Below are 19,943 nucleotides of genomic sequence, written 5' to 3'. Positions count from 1 at the left end.
AATTTCCTTTGGCCTTGATTGCTTGTTGTTACATAGGCAAAGTGAAATATAAACATAAGCACTTAGTATTTTTGATGTCCTTATTAGCCAATTAAATCATTGCAAAGTTTTTTTTAAAACACAATGGTAATAAAGTTTAACAGTTTGCTAATAGCTTTGATTAAATTACCACTGAAAATTACACTTCACAATATGGTTTTGCTTGTTGGAATACCTGTCTTACCCTAACCCTAACCTACTGTGCATTAACGTTCTGCATTTCTCATTTTTTCCTAAAAAAAAGTTTCAGGGTCCAAACCTGGCTTCACCAAACAGCGCCATCTGATGGTTCAAGTATATATCCTTCCAGTAACAGCATTTCAAACTTAGCTCCTCATTTAATTGATTAAAATATCAATCAGTTATTATCCTGTTTGTCCCAAAACTTGCTTAATATTTCTAATGTTAATTTCATATGCTACAATTCCCTGCTTCTTTCCCTATTTGTCTCCATTCCTTTTGAATAATCACTTGGGAAAGGAATAATCAAACCCTTTGCTCCATAACACGCACGTTTTCAAACTGCTTTCTCCCATCTGTTCAACATTGTTTCTAACACCAAAGAGAGTTTGTTCATCTCTTAACATTCAGATCATCTATGCAGCTGTGGCCTGCTACCTCTCCCACCTCTATTTCCCTGACCACTGCTAACCTATCACTCACTCAAACCTTGACTTCCCATCACTTAGCACTATTTCATCCATTACAAAGCTGCTCATTGTTAGTGTTAAAGACATGACATAAATGCAACTTCAAGTTGCTGATTCGGTTATGCCATGTGTAACTGACTGTGCCCCAAGCAATCCATGTGCACAGAGGTCTGTTTACCAGAAGCCAGTTAGCAATGGCAAACTTCTTTTAAAAAAATACACTTTCTGAATTTGCATACACACTATTATGTCATACAGATAATATTAAGCGACAAATTCACTTCCACAACGTTAGTTCTAATTATCTACATAACCTATCCAGTTGTCATTCTACGCCCATTCCAGAGTCCTCATCATTGTACATTATAACTGATATAGAAACCGATATTTGGAGTCATTGCAATGGCTTAATGGATAAAGACGTTCTGTGTTATGGACCAAGAGATCCCATCAAAACAGCTCACCTTAACATCCTACCTGATTGTTTGTCCTAATTCCCAGACTATGCTGAGTGAACTAACATCAGTCAGAATATCCAGTGGTGGATAGAAAGTACTTCAGTCCCTTTAGGATAAGGATTGAACACAATGAATAATCCTTGTGTTTCGGTAGACATTGGACAGAATTTAATGTCCTGCCCTAAGGCAGGTTTGGAAGTGGAGGTATTTATGCAGCTGGGTGGGACCCCACCACTTTCCTGCCTCAGCCTCAGTGATGGCCAGTGGCAGACAGGCTCTTGGGTCTTCCTGTCCCACTGCCGTTCAATCAATAACAAACATTCATCACCTTTTTGGGGATGGAGTTCTGGAATTATACTATGTTTTGTGTGAAAATGTGCTTCCTAATTTCACACCTTACATGGATTTGCTCTAACCTCAATATTACATCCTTTCATGATCATGGATCATAACCATGGATTGCCTGTGCACTTATTGAACTTTAATTAAAACATGTTTTTTTTCCGGTCCTTTAAAACAAGGACTTACTGCAAAAGTGATTTCTGGTCAAGATTTAGTGGCTGCCTGGAGAGAGAGAGATAAAAACTTTGGAATGTCAAAGAAAGCTCAAAGGGAGAAAATATACTACAAACTGAATGTGTACACTCCTGGAGTATCTCAGATTGTGAGCATAATGTTTAAAAAAACATCAGTCTGGATGAGAGATCTGTTTCCATTTTCCCACAGGAATAGGATTTAGAAGTGAGTTTCGACCCTAATGTATGTGTGTTAATGGCCTGATGTCCTAGTATGTGGGTTAGTGTGCTGTGAAGTCTACAGTTCGAAGAACATGTAATGTTCCCGAATGCCATCAGGGAGGGAATTCCAGCATTTTGACTCAGCGACAGGGAAGAAACAGCAATATTTTTCTGAGTCAGGATGGTGAGTGACTTGGAGAGGAACTTGAAGGTGGTGGCCTGCTCCCATGTATCTGCTGTCCTTGTCCTTTCAAATGGAACTGATCATGGGTTTGGAAAGTGCTATCTGAGGATCTTTGGTGAATTTCTGCAGTGCATCTTGTACAGAGGACAGACTGCTGCTACTGAGTGTCGGCAGTGGAAGGAGTGGATGCTTGTGGATGTGGTGCCGATCAAGCGGGCAGCTTTATCCTGGATGGTGTCAAGCTTCTTGTGTTGTTGGGGCTGCCGTCCTCCAGGCAAGTGGGAAGTATTCCATCACACTCCTGACTTGTGCCTTGTAGATGGTGGGCAAGGTTTGAGGAGTCAAGAGGTGAATTAATCACATGGTGAGTCCAGTTGAGTTTCTGATCAATGGTATCCCCAGGATGTTGACGGTGGGGAATTCAATGATGGTAACACCATTGAATGTCAAGGGGCTGCATTTGAAAATGGACTGCTTCAGTAGCTGAGGAGTCGTGAATGGTGCTGAACATTGTGCAATCATCAATGAACATCCCCACTTCTGACTTTATGAAGGAGAGAAGGTCATTAAGACCATAAGACCATGAGACATAGGAGCGGAAGTAAGGCCATTCGGCCCATCGAGTCCAGTCCGCCATTCAATCATGGCTGATGGGCATTTCAACTCCACTTACCCGCATTCTCCCCGTAGCCCTTAATTCCTTGTGACATCAAGAATTTATCAATTCCAAAGTCATTGCAAGTAATACAAAAGAAAAAGATTATCTCTCACTCTGAACTGTCAAAAGAAAAGGAAAAATGAGTTTCAATCAATCTGAAAAGCCAAGAATCTCAAAATTGATTGTTCAACTGCTAATGTTAATGCTACAGGAAATCTCCACTGCAACAGCCACAATATTCCACTAAATGAACAATTCAGAGACAGTTTTTTTTTACATTTTTTACTGAACTCATATCTTTTGTCCAATCTGTGTATTTGGTTTGAATCACTCAGAGACCTGATAACATGGGCTATGGCAAGACATCTGGCAGAATTGCATGAGAAGTCCAGTGAGACCTTTCCCAATGTCAGGAGCAACATTGGACTTCAAGCTGAGATTCTGTCTAGAGAGCAACAAGATGCCTATTAAGAGAGACTATTGTTGGTTTTCAGCCTCATTTAGTGGAGATCTTGCCTCATTAATATGCAGCTTCCTATCCAAACCCCAGCCAAAAAAACTAAACACTGAGATAGTGAAGAAGATACCTTGAGATTCCAGATCACTGGTTCCATGCTTGAACCTCCATCTTGGAAACCCAGGAGAGGTACACTCAGGAGCAGTGACTGCATGCCTCCTACTTCCACACACTTTGGCATCAGATAATTGCCCACCCTCGCATCAACATGGCACATCTCCAATCCACTTGGACCATGCCGCTGCATAGCCATGCTGAACCTCAAGGTGCATCAGCCATTATCTTCACATTGCTGTCGCAAGGACATAGACCACAGATGAACAGTCACCCAGCTCACAGCTGGACTTGGCTGTATCTGTCTTCGAACTCAATGTCTTAGTGCTATTATCTTGATAAACAAAGCATCCATTCCTTGCCATGCCCTCCTTTTTTGCACATTGCAGGCTCAGCTAGAGCTACCAGGCTCACTGCTTTGCCATTTAACATGAGCACAAAACCAAGCAGCTTGTCATAGTCGGCAGCAGTCCCTAAACAAGTCAACAGACATCGCCCTCAGTCTGTATGTTCCAGTAAAGTAAGTTCAGAGCAGACTCTGATAGCAGTCCAGGGGCTTGGGGCATGGTCAGTGAGCCAATTAAAGTCACAGAGTCATAGAGATGTACAGCATGGAAACAGATCCTTTGGTCCAACTCGTCCATGCTGACCAGATATCCCAACCCAATCTAGTCCTTCCTGCCAGCACCCGGCCCATATCCCTCCAAACCCTTCCTATTCATAAATCCATTAAGATGCCTTTTAAATGTTGCAATTGTACCAGCCTCCACTATTTCCTCTGGCAGCTAATTCCATACACGTACCACCCTCTGCGTGAGCAAGTTGCCCCTTAGGTCCCTTTTATATCTTTCTCCTCTCACCCTAAACCTATGCCCTATAATTCTGGACTCCTTGACTCCAGGGAAAAGACTTTGTCTATTTATCCTATCTATGATGGTCAGGATCGTATCCTTGTAAAGGGTGAACAGCCAAATGTCAGATAGCCCACCATCTATCCTGGTCCTTCCTGCCTTTTTGTAACCTGTATTCTGGAATAAGAGAAAGGGAGATATTAAGGCAGCTGTTAGTGCTGGTACTCGCAGGGGATTGGTAGTGTGTTCATAGTGGGTACAGAGGCCAGGCATGAATGGCAGTGTGTGGGTTTGGAAAGAGGTGAGGGTGAAAGCGGGTGAGGGGATGTTGCACGTGATGGTGAGAGTGATAGAGCATGAACCTTAATCGGTGGTGGGGTCAGTAGCAGAGAGAGAGTGAGTGTAAGGAAGCAGCGAGAAGAATGGTGGTACCTACCTTTAGGAAACAGAGAAAGTCATTGACCTTCTTTGTATTTTACTGGGTATTCCTCCAGATGGCCAAGACCCCAATCACCCTGCTGGCATTCATACAGCAGGCTGGCAGGTCTGATGACACCATTTCCACTACCAGTGCAGGGGATAGGCAGGGGAAAAGGATGATCCTCCTCTGCAACTTATCATCCACCAGGCCTTCTGGGTGCCAGGCACAAAGCAAGGTGCCAATAACAATCAGCCATTGTCAAATCTGCAATATCCAGGGTAAATGTCACCACACAGGGCGGCACTAGACTGATGGTGCTTGGCTGGGTGTGCAACAACCTTTTTAAGATAGCCCCAGTGACAGGGATGCTGGGTTGTTAGGCACAGCCAAGTAATGGCATATTCTTCCAACAAGTGGAAGAATCAGGCTAGTAGCATCAGAGAAAAGGGGTGTCACAATTGAATTGAATTGAATTTGCTTTATTGTCACAAGGGCAGTGTACGAAGTTAATGAGGTAACTTTGGGATGATAGCGCCCAGCAGCATCGCCTGAGAGAAACCCTCCAGGAAATTGACACTGAGCCGAGAAACATAAAATTCAGCCTTACGTGTTGTATTACTATTTCAGCTTGCATTTAGTAATTAATAAATTCACTTTTTTGTTCAGTCAAGCAAACTTAATTAAATCGAATCCTTTCAAAATATTAGTTGTTTGAGTACAGAGAGGAAAATATCCACAAGGGATGGGATCCTGTTTATAGTCACCTTATTTTGACCAACTAAAGGGCAGGGTTCGCACCCTCATTTGGGAACTGAAAGGTTTGCGGTGTCCTGTCTGAAGCCGGAACAAACGGGGGAACCTTGCCCAGGCACCTGGTCATGACAGTCCCCTCGTTCCGGACTCACTGATAAAAGGAAATTGTTTCTCTGCATTCACCCATCAAATCCTGGACTGACTGCCAGTCTCCAGGCCTTAAGATCTTTGTCAGGACAATAGCGTTGCCTTGTTTTCGAAGGCATCCTTTGCCTGGACTCCTGACCTCCTCAGATTTTCAAAACTGAAAGAGGTTCAAGCACAAGGTTCAGAACCAGCTTCTTCAGGTACAGATGCCCCAGTTGTGTAGCGCCTGGCTACGTTGTGTTGAATTATTCTTGAACATTACCACTATGGGACTCTGCCACACCACAACCGGCCTCAGTGTCTCCTTCATGAATGTAAGGAAAGCTCTCTCCCAAATCTGCATGTCTGATCTTGACTGCTTCACAAGCCATCCTCTTCTTCTCGATTATGTGCATGGTGCAAACCTCAGGACAACTGGAAAACATTCCTCTAGAAACAAGTTTGTGAGAATAGCACTTCAGAAGCACTTTTATCATGCAATAAAAATTGCTGTTTGTTTTGTTTTATGTAACATTTATAAATTGAATGTAATGTAATCTGTGCAACTGTATGAAAGGCTGGAGCAGTAAAGATCTGAAACAGAAAACTTGCTGTCATGGGTATTTTATCTGTTAACATAGTTTTAACTTGAATTGTCAAGACAACAAAAAGCAAACTTTTCTCCAACACACTGATTTGGATTTCATTAGAGTATTATTTACAGACTGGCAAACGTGTTTCTGTTGCATTCTGTGTGAATTGAGGATATCAGCTCTCAAACATAACCTTCTTTTGCTTTCAGGCTGGAGTCTCCAACACGTTCTTTGTGCATGGATGCACCAAAAGGAATTCAGATCAAAGCAAGAGCTGGAAATGTTGAAGCCTCTTCTCAGAGGGACATTGTTTTCCATACGAGTGAAGGAATGGTGAGTTTACATTGGTACCTCCCTTTCTGGTCAGGGTATCCCTACAAAATAATAAACTTGGAAATGTTTTCAAGATGACACTGGCTTTCTGTTTCAGAATCAGGTTAAGAAGCATTTAATCAGCACAGATGTGAATTTTGTTTTTAAGTTATGGGTTTTGTGGCTGTACTGCAAAAGCTGTTTCAGTTTCATTGTTTTAACCTTGTTTGAAAGGCTCATCTATGTCTAACGATATTCTGTTGCCTATTTGAACATTCTGCTACTTAATTAAGCAGACATCTCTGAGATCTGAACCTTTGGGTTGAATTCTGTGGAACTCCGTTGCCCATTGCCAAATCCTATTTTCGCCTCTGACTCTTCTGGTATCCTTTAAGTTACAAATTATGGAGTGCCTCACATGTAAGAAACTACAAGGGAAGATCAGAGAGTGAGTTCATAGCAGCTGAGATCGCTGAATGTTTTTCTGCCCTGCAGAGGACCCCTAGTCTTCCAGAATGCAACAGCTATCTCTGTCCATTCAAACATCTTGGTAGGTTTCAAGCCCACCTCTCCCAAAATAGATCTCTGCTGCCAAAGGGATAGAACACTGAGTATATTGAGATACATGGGAAGACATGGTGTAGTTAGCTAGGCTTTCTTGGGGATTAAAAGTCCATGGCCACTACCCTTACAGAAGTAAGCATTACAGACTATATCTAGGTAAAAACAAGGACTGCAGATGCTGGAAACCAGAGTCTAGATTAGAGTGGTGCTGGAAAAGCGCAACAGGTCAGGCAGTATCCGAGGAGCAGGAAAATCAACGTTTCAGGCAAAAGCCCTTCATCAGGAATCCAGCATCACTCTAATCTAGACTCTTATGGACTATATCTGTCAATTTGGATACAGGAGCTCATCTAAGCAGCACATTGGAAGGCTATTTGACAACATTGACTTTCAGCATGGAGCAAGTAATAGCTGCAGAAACATCTCAAAGGACATTATTTGCTGCCATACAGGTTTCAGGTGATAAATAGCAGAGAGTGACTTCCTCTTGAGCATGTCTCTGAGTTGATTTGTTTGGTGCTACATTTCCCACCTCATTCAGTTCTGACTCGTCTAGAATTGTAAAGACACTACAGATGAATGTGGGATGAATGGCTACGATCTTGACAAAATAAACTAGTGACATCAGCTAAGGCTGTAGAGGATAGATTCCTTCTCCATAGAGTCACCTCTCCATCTGCATGAAGGCAGCTGGAAGTGTAGACATCCCTTATGTCAAACTATTTTTGGGAGTGAGTATTCATTGTGTAGCCTTGTTTTCTGAGTCATAACAAGTTGCGCAAACATGATGCACTTTCCTGTTGATGTGTATTTGGGCATTGATGGGGAAAGTACATGTTTGTGTGCCAACGTTGATTCCTTAGATCTCAGAGAATCCTGCCAATCGGAGATGTATCAGCACTCTGCCATGTTGCTGCAAGAAGCTGACAAAATGTCTCATTGTAGTAACCAACGTATTGATAATTTGCTCAGAGCATCAGGTCACAGCTCTTTAATCAATGATACTAATGTCCTGAGTGACAGCCTCAAATGACTTCACACAAGTGAAATGTGGTGCTGAATTTAATAGCTTCTGCTATATGGTGAGCCTGGGTTGCAGCTCCACATGTAGAATGTAGTTTGACTAAGTCACATCCTGCTTTATAAATTGTACTCTCTGCAGGCAATACTTCTTAATGAATGCGGGTCAAACCACTTCACTTGTAATCTGAGGCATTGGCAGGTATGTCTGTTGCTGTCACTGGACTGTCTACACTCTGTCTTTCCGTTTACTTCTAAGAATCAACACAAATGTGGAATCCCTAAAACAAACCTAAAGTAACCTATTTGGTAAAGGGCAAGTTAATGGCAGTCTCAAAATAATAGTATCTAGATAGCTAATAAAGTACTCACCAAGAAAAAATGACATAGTCATAAGGTTTTCACAGAAAATTTATTCATTAATCCCCTTTAAACTTGCAGTATACTGACATAAAATTACTTCAAACTAGTGTACTGTGTTCCTTGTGTAGTTTATAGTGGCGTGATTAGGCCCTGGCAAAAATGCAGTAGGAACAGCAGAAAATAAATGTATTATCTCATTACCCTGAAACCATCCAAACTTCCTCAATCTGGCAGAAATTATCACAGTAAATTGCTTGGCACTAAAGTAGGGAGGCATCCATTAGACCAGACTCTCACCTGACTTCCGATTATTGGAACAGGAGTAGATCGAGACTTTCCTGTCCAAATGTATTTGTGAAGCAGGTTAATAGGTGAATTAAGGAGGAGTTTGGGTATTAAGCAGTGTGTAAGGTTAATAGTTCAGTTGGTAGGATATAGCGTTCTAATGGACTATAACCTGGTGTTCTGTGATCTGTATCTTTACACTAACTTGGAATTTCTGATTATGTGTGGAGCCACTTGAGCACTTTCAGAACAAGCTACAGGCTGCAATCCTGGTACAGGCAGGCAGCAGGATGTTTCCAAGCTGCCAATAGCATCTTGACTAATTGTGCAAGATCATTTTATGTCTTGTGGCACTACATCCTTATTTTTGGGACTGCAATGCTGACATTGACATTGCTGATGAAGGGCTTTTGCCCAAAATGTCAATTTTCCTGCTCCTCAGATGCTGCCTGACCTGCTGTGCTTTTTCAGCACCACACTCTTGACATTGATGACTGTCTACTCTTGCTGCCAGCTCTGCTGCATCCGAGATAGTTGGAACATGCGCTTTGCCATGTTCGAACATTAGACAGTGTTCTTCGTGCACAGATACACTTTGCCATCTACGTCCATCACCAGCTCCAGAAGAATACTTCTCACTTTTTGTATAGACCAGACTTTAAGTAGTGCATAAGAAACAAGAACAGGAATGGACCATTCAAGCCTGCTTTGACATTTTATAAAATCATGTCTGATCTGACTGTAACCTTAATTCATCTTTCCTTCCAACTCCCTATAACCTTTGACTCTTTTTTTCCCAATTGAAAATGTGTCTTCCTGCTTCCTGAACATATTGAATGACCCACCCTTGTATGTTCATTTTAAACATACATTTTGTGAATAGGAATTTCTCCACGAATGGAAGCATATTCAGCATCAGCCTTGACAAGCCCCCTCAGAATCATACGTGTTTCAAATAGATATCCCCTTATTCCTTTGAGCTCCAATGAATGTTGGCCCCGAGTCTGCTGAGCCTTTCATTAGAAAACAAACCTTTCATCCCAGGAATCAATCTAGTCAACCTCTGGACTACCTCCAATGAAAACATATCGTTCTTTTACTAAGTACCAGCCCTACACTAACTTTGATGTGGAACAGTCGATGTTGGACGGGGGTGGGCAAAGTTAAAAATCACACAACGCCAACAGGTTTATCTGTAAGTTCAAGCTTTTGGAGCACTGCTCCTTCATCAGATACTGTTCAGAAAGCTTGTGCTTTCAAACAAACCTGTTGGACTATAACCTGGTGTTCTGTGATCTGTATCTTTACACTAACTTGGAATTTCTGATTATGTGTGGAGCCACTTGAGCACTTTCAGAACAAGCTACAGGCTGCAATCCTGGTACAGGCAGGCAGCAGGATGTTTCCAAGCTGCCAATAGCAGAAGGAATGGGCATAGATCAATCATCCATCCTGATCCTTGCTCCTGCTTTCAGAGATCATCCAATTTTGTGCTCTCTATAGCAAGTCCCTGGGAGACTAACATGCAGGTGCAGCAAGTTAGTAGGAAGACTGATGAAACTTTGGTTGTTATTGCAGAAGGATTTTAGTACAGGAGTAGTGAAGTCTTACTTCAGGTGCATAGCAACACTGCTAGACTGCACCTAGAGTATTGTTGGTCTCCTTACCTCAGGTAAGTATTATTACAATGGAGGGAGTGCAATAAAGGCCTATCAGACATGTTCCTGGTTGGTGGGATTGTCCTATGAAGAGAAATTGAGCAAACTGGGCCTGTATTCTCTTGGAAGAATAAGAGGTGATCTCATTGCAACCTAGAAAATACTTAAAGGGATAGACACGGTGGATGCAGATAAGATTCAATTAGATTCCCTACAGTGTGGAAACAGACTCTTCGGCCCAACCAGTCCACACTGACCCTCCAAAGAGTAACCCACCCAGACCCATTTCACTCTAACTAATGCACCTAACACTGTGGGCAATTTAGCATGGTCAATTCACCTGTCCTGCACATCTTTAGACTGTGGGCGGAAACCACAGACACAGGGTGAATGTGCAAACTCCACACAGACAGTCACCCGAGGCTGGAATCAAACCTGGGACCCTGGTGCTGCGAGGCAAAAGTGCTAAGCTCATATTTCTCCTGATTGGGGAGTCTATACCTGGGTGGCACTGTTTGAAAATAAGGGAAATTATTTTAATCAGAGTGTGGTCCACCTTTATAATTCCTGAGCTGTGGAGTATTTGAATATAGTTACAGCAGAGATTAATAATAATGGGATGGGCAAAAGGTGTTGATCAGCCATTGAATGGGGCAGGTTCAATGGGCCGAATGGCCTACTTCTCTTCTTATATTCCTACAGCCTGAAATATGTAATGCAGCGTAATTAATTTGACTTTTTGTCCCATTTTTCAACAGGTAATGTTAGATGCTGAGACTGTGAAACTACCCAAGTTGCCTCATGGGGCTCAGGGGGGATCTGGAAATCCTCAGGGACTTTATGAAGTTTGTGTCTGTCCAGATGGAAAACTGTACCTGTCTGTCGCAGGAGTGGGATCCACCTGCCAGGAATACAGCCGGGTGTGCCAGTGAGCACATCTTGGTGTCTTCTCAAATCTTCTGAGAACTTGACATTTCATCCAGCAATTTTGAAAACGTTTGAATTTTCTTCAGTAAATGCAGCTGCAAGTATCAGTGCCATATAATCTTTTTTTTTAGAAAGTGGTAAAATATTTCCCTGCACCAATACATCTAATCTGAGACATTAAACAGAAATCCCTATTGCCCCAGAAAAAACGAAATTAATCAATTTACAAATGGACAACAAGAGCACAATTCAAAACTCTAACTTCAAATAGTGGAAGCAGAAATCTAACTCGGACTCGATTGCCACTGTTGCACATACAACATTACTAAACACTCCACATAATGGACTGCAACATGATGTACTATAAACAATTGCTTCAGATGATCACCTGATTATTGAACGTTTTTATAGTAAAGCTATATGGACTCTGAATTATAAATCAACATTTTCTATCAGTGCATCAAACTAACTTCGACATCATCCAAATCGTATGCCAACATCTAAGATTCATTTTTTTAACAATTAAACTACATTGTATTAATTAAATTTTGATACACTTACAGCGGGGACTGGGTTGATTTTGACCGGTGTCCGTTTGATCTCTATGCAATAACTTTTTTTTTCCTGCAATAACACTTGAACCACAAGAGCTGTGCTTTTTGTACAAAATTACAATGTGGAATAAAATACCCAAAGCTTTACCATCTATATGTAAACCACAGTATTAAAGTTGCAGTACCCTTTCTTAGTCTTTTTATAAAAGCTATGTTGAAATGTATGAAATAAAAGTACGCAATCCCTACTTGCATTTGGGTGCTTTTTCAATCCCTATTACTTAGCGACAAGTTATATTTCATTGCTTTAACCTATACATATATTAGCTATGAGGTGATGAGAGGGTCACTGACTGCAGGATTTAAGATAATTGACAAAAGAACAAGAGGGGCAACAAGATGTTTTTCATGCAGCAAGTGGTCATTATGTGAAGTTCACTGCCTGAAAGGGAGGGGACATTTTACAGCTATCCACCTCACTACTTCCCCCCCCCTTACAATTTTGTGTCATTTGTGCATTTTGTGATCATGCCCCCTACATTTATGTTCAAATCATTAATCTAACCACAGGCAGCAAGGGCCCCCTGCACTGAGCCCTGCAGTACCCCACTGGAAATAGACTTCCAGTCCCAGAAACATCCCTCTACCATCACCTTCTACTTCCCGCCTCTCAGATAATTTTGGATCTAATGTGTCAATTTGCCTTGAATCCTGTGGCCTCTTACTTTCTTCGCCAGTTTGTCATGAAGGACCTGATTAAAGGCCTTGATAAAAATTTCTCTAACATCACTTTCTCTTAACAAATCCATGCTGACTATGCCAGGTTGGTCCATGTCTCTCCAGGTGCAGAATATTCTGTCCGAGATTTCTTTCTAATAACTTCCCCATCAGTGAGATTAGACAGACTGGCCTGTAATTTCCTGGTCTATCCCAATGGACAATATTAACAGTCCTTTAGTCTTCATGCACCTTACCTCAAAATGGCTGCCAGGACCCCTGAATTCTCCTTTCTTGCCTCCTCAACAAACTTGGATATATCTCATCCAAGCCTCTAGACTTATCCATATTTAAAGCTGCCAAACTGGCTACTGCCTCCTATTTCTCTGTTAAAGTCATCTAATATTTCACAATCCTCCCTCCTGATGCCTATACCTGCATCATCCTTTTCCATTATGAAGACCAATGCAAAGTTTTCATTGAGAACTATGCCCCTATCTTCCAGGACCACACCATATTATAGCCGTGGTACCTAATAGGTCTTTCACTAGTTAGTCTATTGCCCTTTTTTTTCTACAAAACCCCTTGTATTTTCCTTTATTCTCATTAAAGGTCAGTTTTCTAATATTGAGAAAAATTGTCCAGTTATTCCCTTATTATATTTATTTCTGTGCAGTCCACTATTTTCTCCTCCTTCCCAAAGAATCCAAATAACACCAATCCCACTGTGAAAGTCTGTGTGGTTATCTGATGGCACAGCTTGCTGTTTGCTTCTCTGAACGTTCATCCAGCTCCACCAGGACCATTTCCCTGAGTGTCCCATGGACTCTTCCCTTTGCCCAAGCACGGAGACATTGCTAAGTCAACAGCCTCACCAGGGCTGCTCAATTCTAGGAACAGATGGCATTTACACACCACCCACCACTTCTGACCTTCACTTGGAATCTCAATGGCACTTACACGCCTCTGGCAGGTCATTTTGCTTGCAGGGACATGTGCCTCTCATACACCTACACAGGATTCTTCCATGTCTGCTTACTTTGAGGCTCACAGCATCTCTGGATTGCAGTGCCTTTTCATGCTCAATGAGAGTTTACAGGCTCTCAGCATCTCTGACTTGGCTTGGCCTTCACTGCAGACAGAAAGCACCAAACAGTCAAGGGGCTGCACACGTTGCCGTTTGGTACTATGCTACATCAGTGCCACACCTAAGCACTTGCACGTACTGATGTAATAAACACAGTTCAATCAAATGGCCATGTCTGAAAGTCAAAGATGTCAAAGAAGTCAAAGGAGACACCATCATTCAGAGTCATACTGTCAGAAGCAATCAAGAGGCTTAGCTGATTATAGTGCAAGGACTTGACTACGGTCAATCAGTTAGCCATTTGGTCCTGTCATTGTCTCTGGATCATTGTTTTTACTGTCTAGGGATTGGGTTACAGTCAGTCTTGCAGGCCAAGCCTAACTAGTCGAGGAATTATAAGTAAGTCACTCAGGGAGCTGTACAGACATCAGTCTGGGGCTGGACTATGATCAGTCAGGGCTGTCTCACAGGTTATTCCAGGATTGGGTCCAAAGTAAGTCCCGGAGGTTTGGGTGACTATAGTCAGTGGTCTTATCAGAAGGCAGTCTATAGAGTAAAAAGTGAAAGAACTGCAGATGCTGTAAATCAGAAACCAAGAACAGAACTTGCTGGAAAAGCTCAGCAAGTGTGGCAGCATCTGTGAAGAAAAATCAAAGTTAGCATTACAGATCCAGTGGACAATTTTATTATTTAAATCTAACAGAGAACATTAAAACAACAACTATTTTCAATTCCTCTCTCTTGAACCTATCTTTTACTTCCCACTCTACAATACTGGTTCGATAAAAAAAAGTAAGATTTACAAAAAAAAATCACATGTCAAAACCAGTCAGCTTTGTTGATTCTCCTTTGTAGATTTTCCTCTGTATTTTCCTGGGTCATCTCTTCTTTGGTCTACTGCTGCACAACATTTCTTATGGATAGGTACCTTTTAGAGAGCCAGCTGTCTCTACTTGTTGGTGTTCTTGGCAGTTCTTCCTCTTACTGTTCAAAATGTTTTATACCACAAAACATCGGATCATTTGTCATCCCAAGCAGTAAAATTCAAATTCGATTGGATTTTGATATCTGGAGCATAATATAAACTGATTGGCTGAATTTGAATTTGTTTTTGTTCCACGGCAACACAACTCCAGCTATTTGTTTCAACCAAGTGTTACATTTTTAAATTGTTTAGCACATTCTGTGCTTTCAATCAGTCCTTGCCAGCTTCCTCTCTCTCTTAAAGATTCAGTGCACACGTACACCTTCATAACAACTTCCTACTTATGAAAACATGCATCATAATGAAAAGATGGCTTAATTTTTTTCTCTATTCCTTAACCACATTACCATGGCATACATATGACTTTAATCTAAGTTCACATCAACTTCTTCCCACATATATATAATATTGAATAGATATCAATCTCATCGACACTTTATCAGTTAAATCTGCGATAACACATCTGCAATTGCATTCTTATGACCCACATGTACGATTTATAAATCAAAAGTCTGTAACAGAAGATTCCAACAAAATAGTCTCATATTTGTGTATTTAAAGCATTCCAAGAATGTAAGAGGATTGTGATCCGTGTACACAACTGTCTCCAACACACTGTTCGTGATGTACACACTAAAATGTTGAGGCCAGTACCAAACTCAATAGTTCTTTTTCAATCGTGGAGTATTTCCTCTGCTGCATGTTGAGTTTCTTCAAAATGTAACCAACTGGCAGTTCAATCCTATCATCATCTTCCTGTAGCCGTACAGCTCCGACTCCTATGTCACTAGCATTGATGGCAACTTTGAAGGGTTTCAAGAAGTTTGCCAGAGCTAAAACTGGTGCAGTAGTTAATATTGCGTTCAAATGGTCGACTGTCTCCTGGCATTGTTCTTCAGCAAATTCATTATCAGTGCCACTACACTGCTGAAGCTTGGGACAAACTTCTGATAGAATCTGCTGAGTACCAAGAATCAAACCACCTCTTTCTTTGAGATTGGTCATGGAAATTCCTCGATGGCCTTCGTCTTTGTGGAGTCAAACTTCCATGACTGATGTTATGTTCCAAGGATGTCACCTCTACTTACGCAAATTCAGTTTTGCTATGTTTATTACCAGATTTGCTTCTCGTAGTCGTTCTAAGAACTCTGCCAACTATACCATGTGATCTTTCCAGGACTTACTAAAGATCACAACATCGTTGAAATAGACTGCACAGTTTGTTAACCCTGCCACAACTCTGTTCATAAGTCTTTGGAATGTGGCGAGTACATTCTTCATTCCAAAGAGCATCAATTTGAATTGATGTAGCCCATATGGGGTTACAAATGCAGAAATTTCTTTCACCATCTCTGATAAAGGTACTTGCCAATAACCACTCAGTAAATCCATCTTGGTGATGTAACTGGCTAGTCTAACTTTGTCAATACAGTCCTCCAATCTCGGTATTGGATATGAGTTCAATTTTGTGAGGCATTGACCTTCCGATAATCCACGCAAAATCATTGAGTCCCATCAGGTTTGGGAACTAAGACAAATGGTGAACTTCACTCACTCTGGCTCGGTTCAATGATACCCTCATTGAGCATGGGCCTCCACCTCCTTCTCGACCTGTCTGGATTTGAAAGGATTAAACTGATAGGGGTGTTGTTTTATCAAAGCAGTATTCCCTAGAGTTTCTTCATATACAATAGCGTTAGTCCTCCCCATCTGATTCCTAAATATGTCCTCGTACTGCTCTAACAAACCATTCAACTGTATTCTTTTCTCCTGAGACAGAAAGCTTACTAACCTATCCCACTCAAGGACTTCTTCATTTTTTAATATATTTTGAGGCACATCAAAATCAACAACGTCTGGATTTGATTCCTCACTCTGCGGGGCAGTAACTAATACCAGTTTCTCCAGTTCTTTCACTCTTCTAGTTCTCTGGAGGGGACCTACACACTCAGTTATAACCCATGTGAAAGGTTGATAAAAAACGGTGTTCATTTAATTACTGCCTGTGGCTTACCTACTACTGGGCATGTATGACACATACAGCAGAAGTCAACCACATCCTTGTGCATTCCAGGCCAATAAAAATGTTTTTATACCTTAGCCTGAGTCTTTTGTACCCCTAAGTGACCTCCAACAGGTAGTTCATGTGCTACCTGTAACACTTCCTGTCCGTATGTTACTGGCAACACAATCTGGTGCACTTTGGCCCATTTCTATTCTGCATTAATCTGCTGTGGTCTCCATTTCTGTCTCAGGATTCTATCGTTCAGAGAATAACCCTCAGAACTATTCTCTGCCTCCTTTTCGAAGTACGCGTCCACATATGTTTTTTTTATCATTTTGTCTTTTCGTTGCAAGTCTCTTAGCCTTTCAGGACTAAACACTTCTGTCTTACCCTCTGCCTGTTTAGGTTTTTCCTGTCAAACAGGCTATCCACTAACTGAACCTCAACACCTTCATCTTTCCCTTTAATTTTTGCTTTATGCTGTGACATGATAGTGGGATCTGGTTGCCACACAGTCTGGGAAAATACCAGGATATTTCTTTTTTCACTCCTCAGTTTCTTGATCTTCCTTGGGCTTCTCCACAAGCAGTGTCACTCCCACCCTGATCCTGCTAAATCATTCCCAAGAACAAACTGGATTCCCAGAACTGACACTCGGTCAATCACTCACACCGTTACTTCCCCAGTCTTGAGTTAGCATTCCAAACTGATCTTACATGGGGGAATGCTAAATGTCTATGCCACAAATTACCACAATGTCAGATAACAGATCAGAAAGAGTGCAAATTTGCTCATCTCTTACTATCAGCGACTGGTTAGATCCTGTATCTCTCATCATTCTAACTTCTTGCCCTTCTCCCCCTGTTCTTTCTGAGGAAACTTTACAAATAGAGGTGAATTTTTTACAGAGATCAGGCACTAACTCCATACTCAGCCAGTGTACTAGGCAATGCACTCTCCTGAAGCTCCTCAGGTCATCTTAGGGGCTCCTTTACTACTTTCACCAAAGCCACTGGCTCAGCTTCTTTCACCACATCTTTTCCCAGTGTCTTTCTTTAATCACCAGCAGTGTGACTTTACATGTCCCACTTTACCACAGGGGAAACACCTGAAGCCTTTCACCTTCTTTCCACCCTCTTGAGGTTCTTCTTTAACCTTTTGTAAACACTTACCAGTGTTCTCTACTCTTGGTTTCGTAGGGTAGGATCTCCCCTTCTCCCAACGTCTATCCCTCACAGGATGAAATTCTGGCCAGAAGCTTGTCTTCATGGATTCATCTATTAATTCTGCTGCCCTTCTCACTTCCCGAACTTTCTGTTTATCCAAATGAATTCTTATTATCCCTGGAAGTAATCTTTTAAACTCCTCCAGCAGAATAATCTCTCGTACAGCCTCATAGGTCTTATCTATCTGTAAGGCCTGCACCCATCTATCAAAATGTCTATGTTTAATTCTTTCAAACTCAGCATAAGTCTGACCTGGTTCCTCCTTTATGTCTGAGCTGCTGTCCATACACTTCTGATCCCAATTCAAAATCACTTAAAACAGTCTGTTTGACCTCTTCACAATCTCTTGAACTCTCATCTAACAGTGCGGCAGATACTTCACTAGCTCTGCCTACCAATTTAGGTAGAGTCTGAACAAGCATTACCCATAAATCCTCAGACCACTCCATCTGCCTAGCCAATTTTTCAAATGAAATAAAGGCTTTGACATCTTTCCCACCAAAATGTGACAGAGTTTTGACATACTTGTGTGTTTCACTACCTTTTCTTTGAATCTCCATCCTGTTAACTTGACTTCACTAAGTCGCAACTTTTCCAGTTCAAACTCTCTTTTTGCTCAGCTAAGAACCTTCTTTCTCTCTCCCTTCTCTCTCCCTCTTTGCTCAGCTAAGAACCTTCTCTTGTTCCTCTCTCTCTCTCTCTCTGTTTATCTTCTAACTCAATTTTCCTCAATTGTAATTTAGGTTTTTCCAACTTACTGCACTTGTCTATTTCTCTGACATACCAAAGTATTTGAGTAATTCCCTTACAATTTCAGCTTTACTTTTGTCCTTGGTTAAACCCAATTCTAACTTCTTTGCTAATTCTAAGAGTATGGTCTTTTCTTTCTCCATCTTCTTGGCAAATTTGGGAATCACCTTCAAAACCCAGAACCTCTTTTGTCATTTTAAGAGCAATTTCTCTCATTTTTAATTTAACCAACCACAACTAAACAAAAATAAAAAGTTTGTCTCACCTACATTTTATTTGAAGATCTAGGACACTAACTGGCAAGTGTGTAAATCTACTGGGCTTTTCTCGTACCCCAAATCGATTCAAATCTGTCCAAATCTCAGACTGGATCTGTCTAAACCTGTTCAAATCACAGACAAAAGCCCCCAAACTGTTATAGCACAGGTAAACCCCTCTGCTAATTTAAACCCAACACACAGAACAGCTCACCTCACGCCATAATCTGTTAAGTATCGAGAGGCAAAGACCTATCCCAGATGTCACCTTTCGAAGTAAAAATTAACAATTTTAGTCTTTAAGTCCAACACAGAACACTAAAACAACAGCTATTTATAACTCCTTTCTCTTAAACCTATCTTTTACCTCCGACTCTACAATACTGGTCTGATAAAAATCCCAATTAAGATCTATAAACAAAAAAAATCATGTTTCAAACCAGTCAGCTTTGTCAATTCTCCTTTGTAGGTTTTTCTCTGTATTTTCCTGGGTCGTCGCTTCTTCGGTCTTTGGCTGCACAACTTTGCTTATGGACAGGTACCTTTCAGAGAGCTATTTGGCTACCAGTCTGTACTTGTTGATGTTCTTGGCAATTCTCCCCCAACTGTTCAAAATGTCTGGTTTTATGTCAGATCATTTCATTGGTTTGATATCATTCCCAAACAGTAAAATTCAAATTTGATCGGATTTTGATCTCTGGGGCAAAATTTAAACTGATTAGCCGAATTTGAATTTGTTTTTGTGCCATGGCAACACAACTTCAGCCAATCATTTCCACCAAATTTTTAAATTGTTGAGCACACTCTGTGCTTTCAGTCAGTCCTTGCCAGCTTCCTCTCTTTCTCAAAGGTACAGTACACACCTAGGCCTTCATAACAAACGATACAATATAAAATGAATCCAGGCTCACTAACCAATATGCAACATAGCATTTTTCGCCTGTTGACAAACCATGCCATTTTGGACTCCACGGCATTCATTGTTTCTGCGGGCAATGAAATGTTCCCACACAAAAACAATTCATACAGAAGTAGGCAAAACTGGGAAGTAATTAGTCCTTGGTTAACACAGTAGTTACATTCCTGAAAATCACGCTAAGTGAAACTGCATTATTTTAAATACATATCCCCCAGAATATTAAACATAAACAGAATGTAAGCACAGAGTTAATAAAAAAAACAGACTAGACCT

The 19,943-nt window shown here is 41.2% G+C and overlaps 1 protein-coding gene across 14 annotated transcripts in view; it reads left to right on the top strand.

Annotated features, from left to right (window-relative positions):
- The window catches only part of sgcg (sarcoglycan, gamma), a 692,618-nt gene extending 680,646 nt beyond the window's left edge, over positions 1–11,972 (top strand). For all 14 annotated transcript variants that reach the window (XM_072577379.1, XM_072577378.1, XM_072577376.1 and 11 more), the window contains 2 exons: positions 6,251–6,374; positions 11,002–11,972. In XM_072577379.1, coding sequence (XP_072433480.1) covers positions 6,251–6,374; positions 11,002–11,175 — 298 coding nt within the window. In that variant the 3' untranslated portion in view covers positions 11,176–11,972. The remainder of the gene's footprint in view (positions 1–6,250; positions 6,375–11,001) is intronic.
- The last annotated feature ends 7,971 nt before the right edge of the window (positions 11,973–19,943 follow it).

The sequence above is a fragment of the Chiloscyllium punctatum genome, chromosome 9 (genome assembly GCF_047496795.1).
Source record: "Chiloscyllium punctatum isolate Juve2018m chromosome 9, sChiPun1.3, whole genome shotgun sequence".
Lineage (NCBI taxonomy): Eukaryota > Metazoa > Chordata > Chondrichthyes > Orectolobiformes > Hemiscylliidae > Chiloscyllium > Chiloscyllium punctatum.
This window is presented reverse-complemented; position numbering and strand designations above follow the sequence as displayed.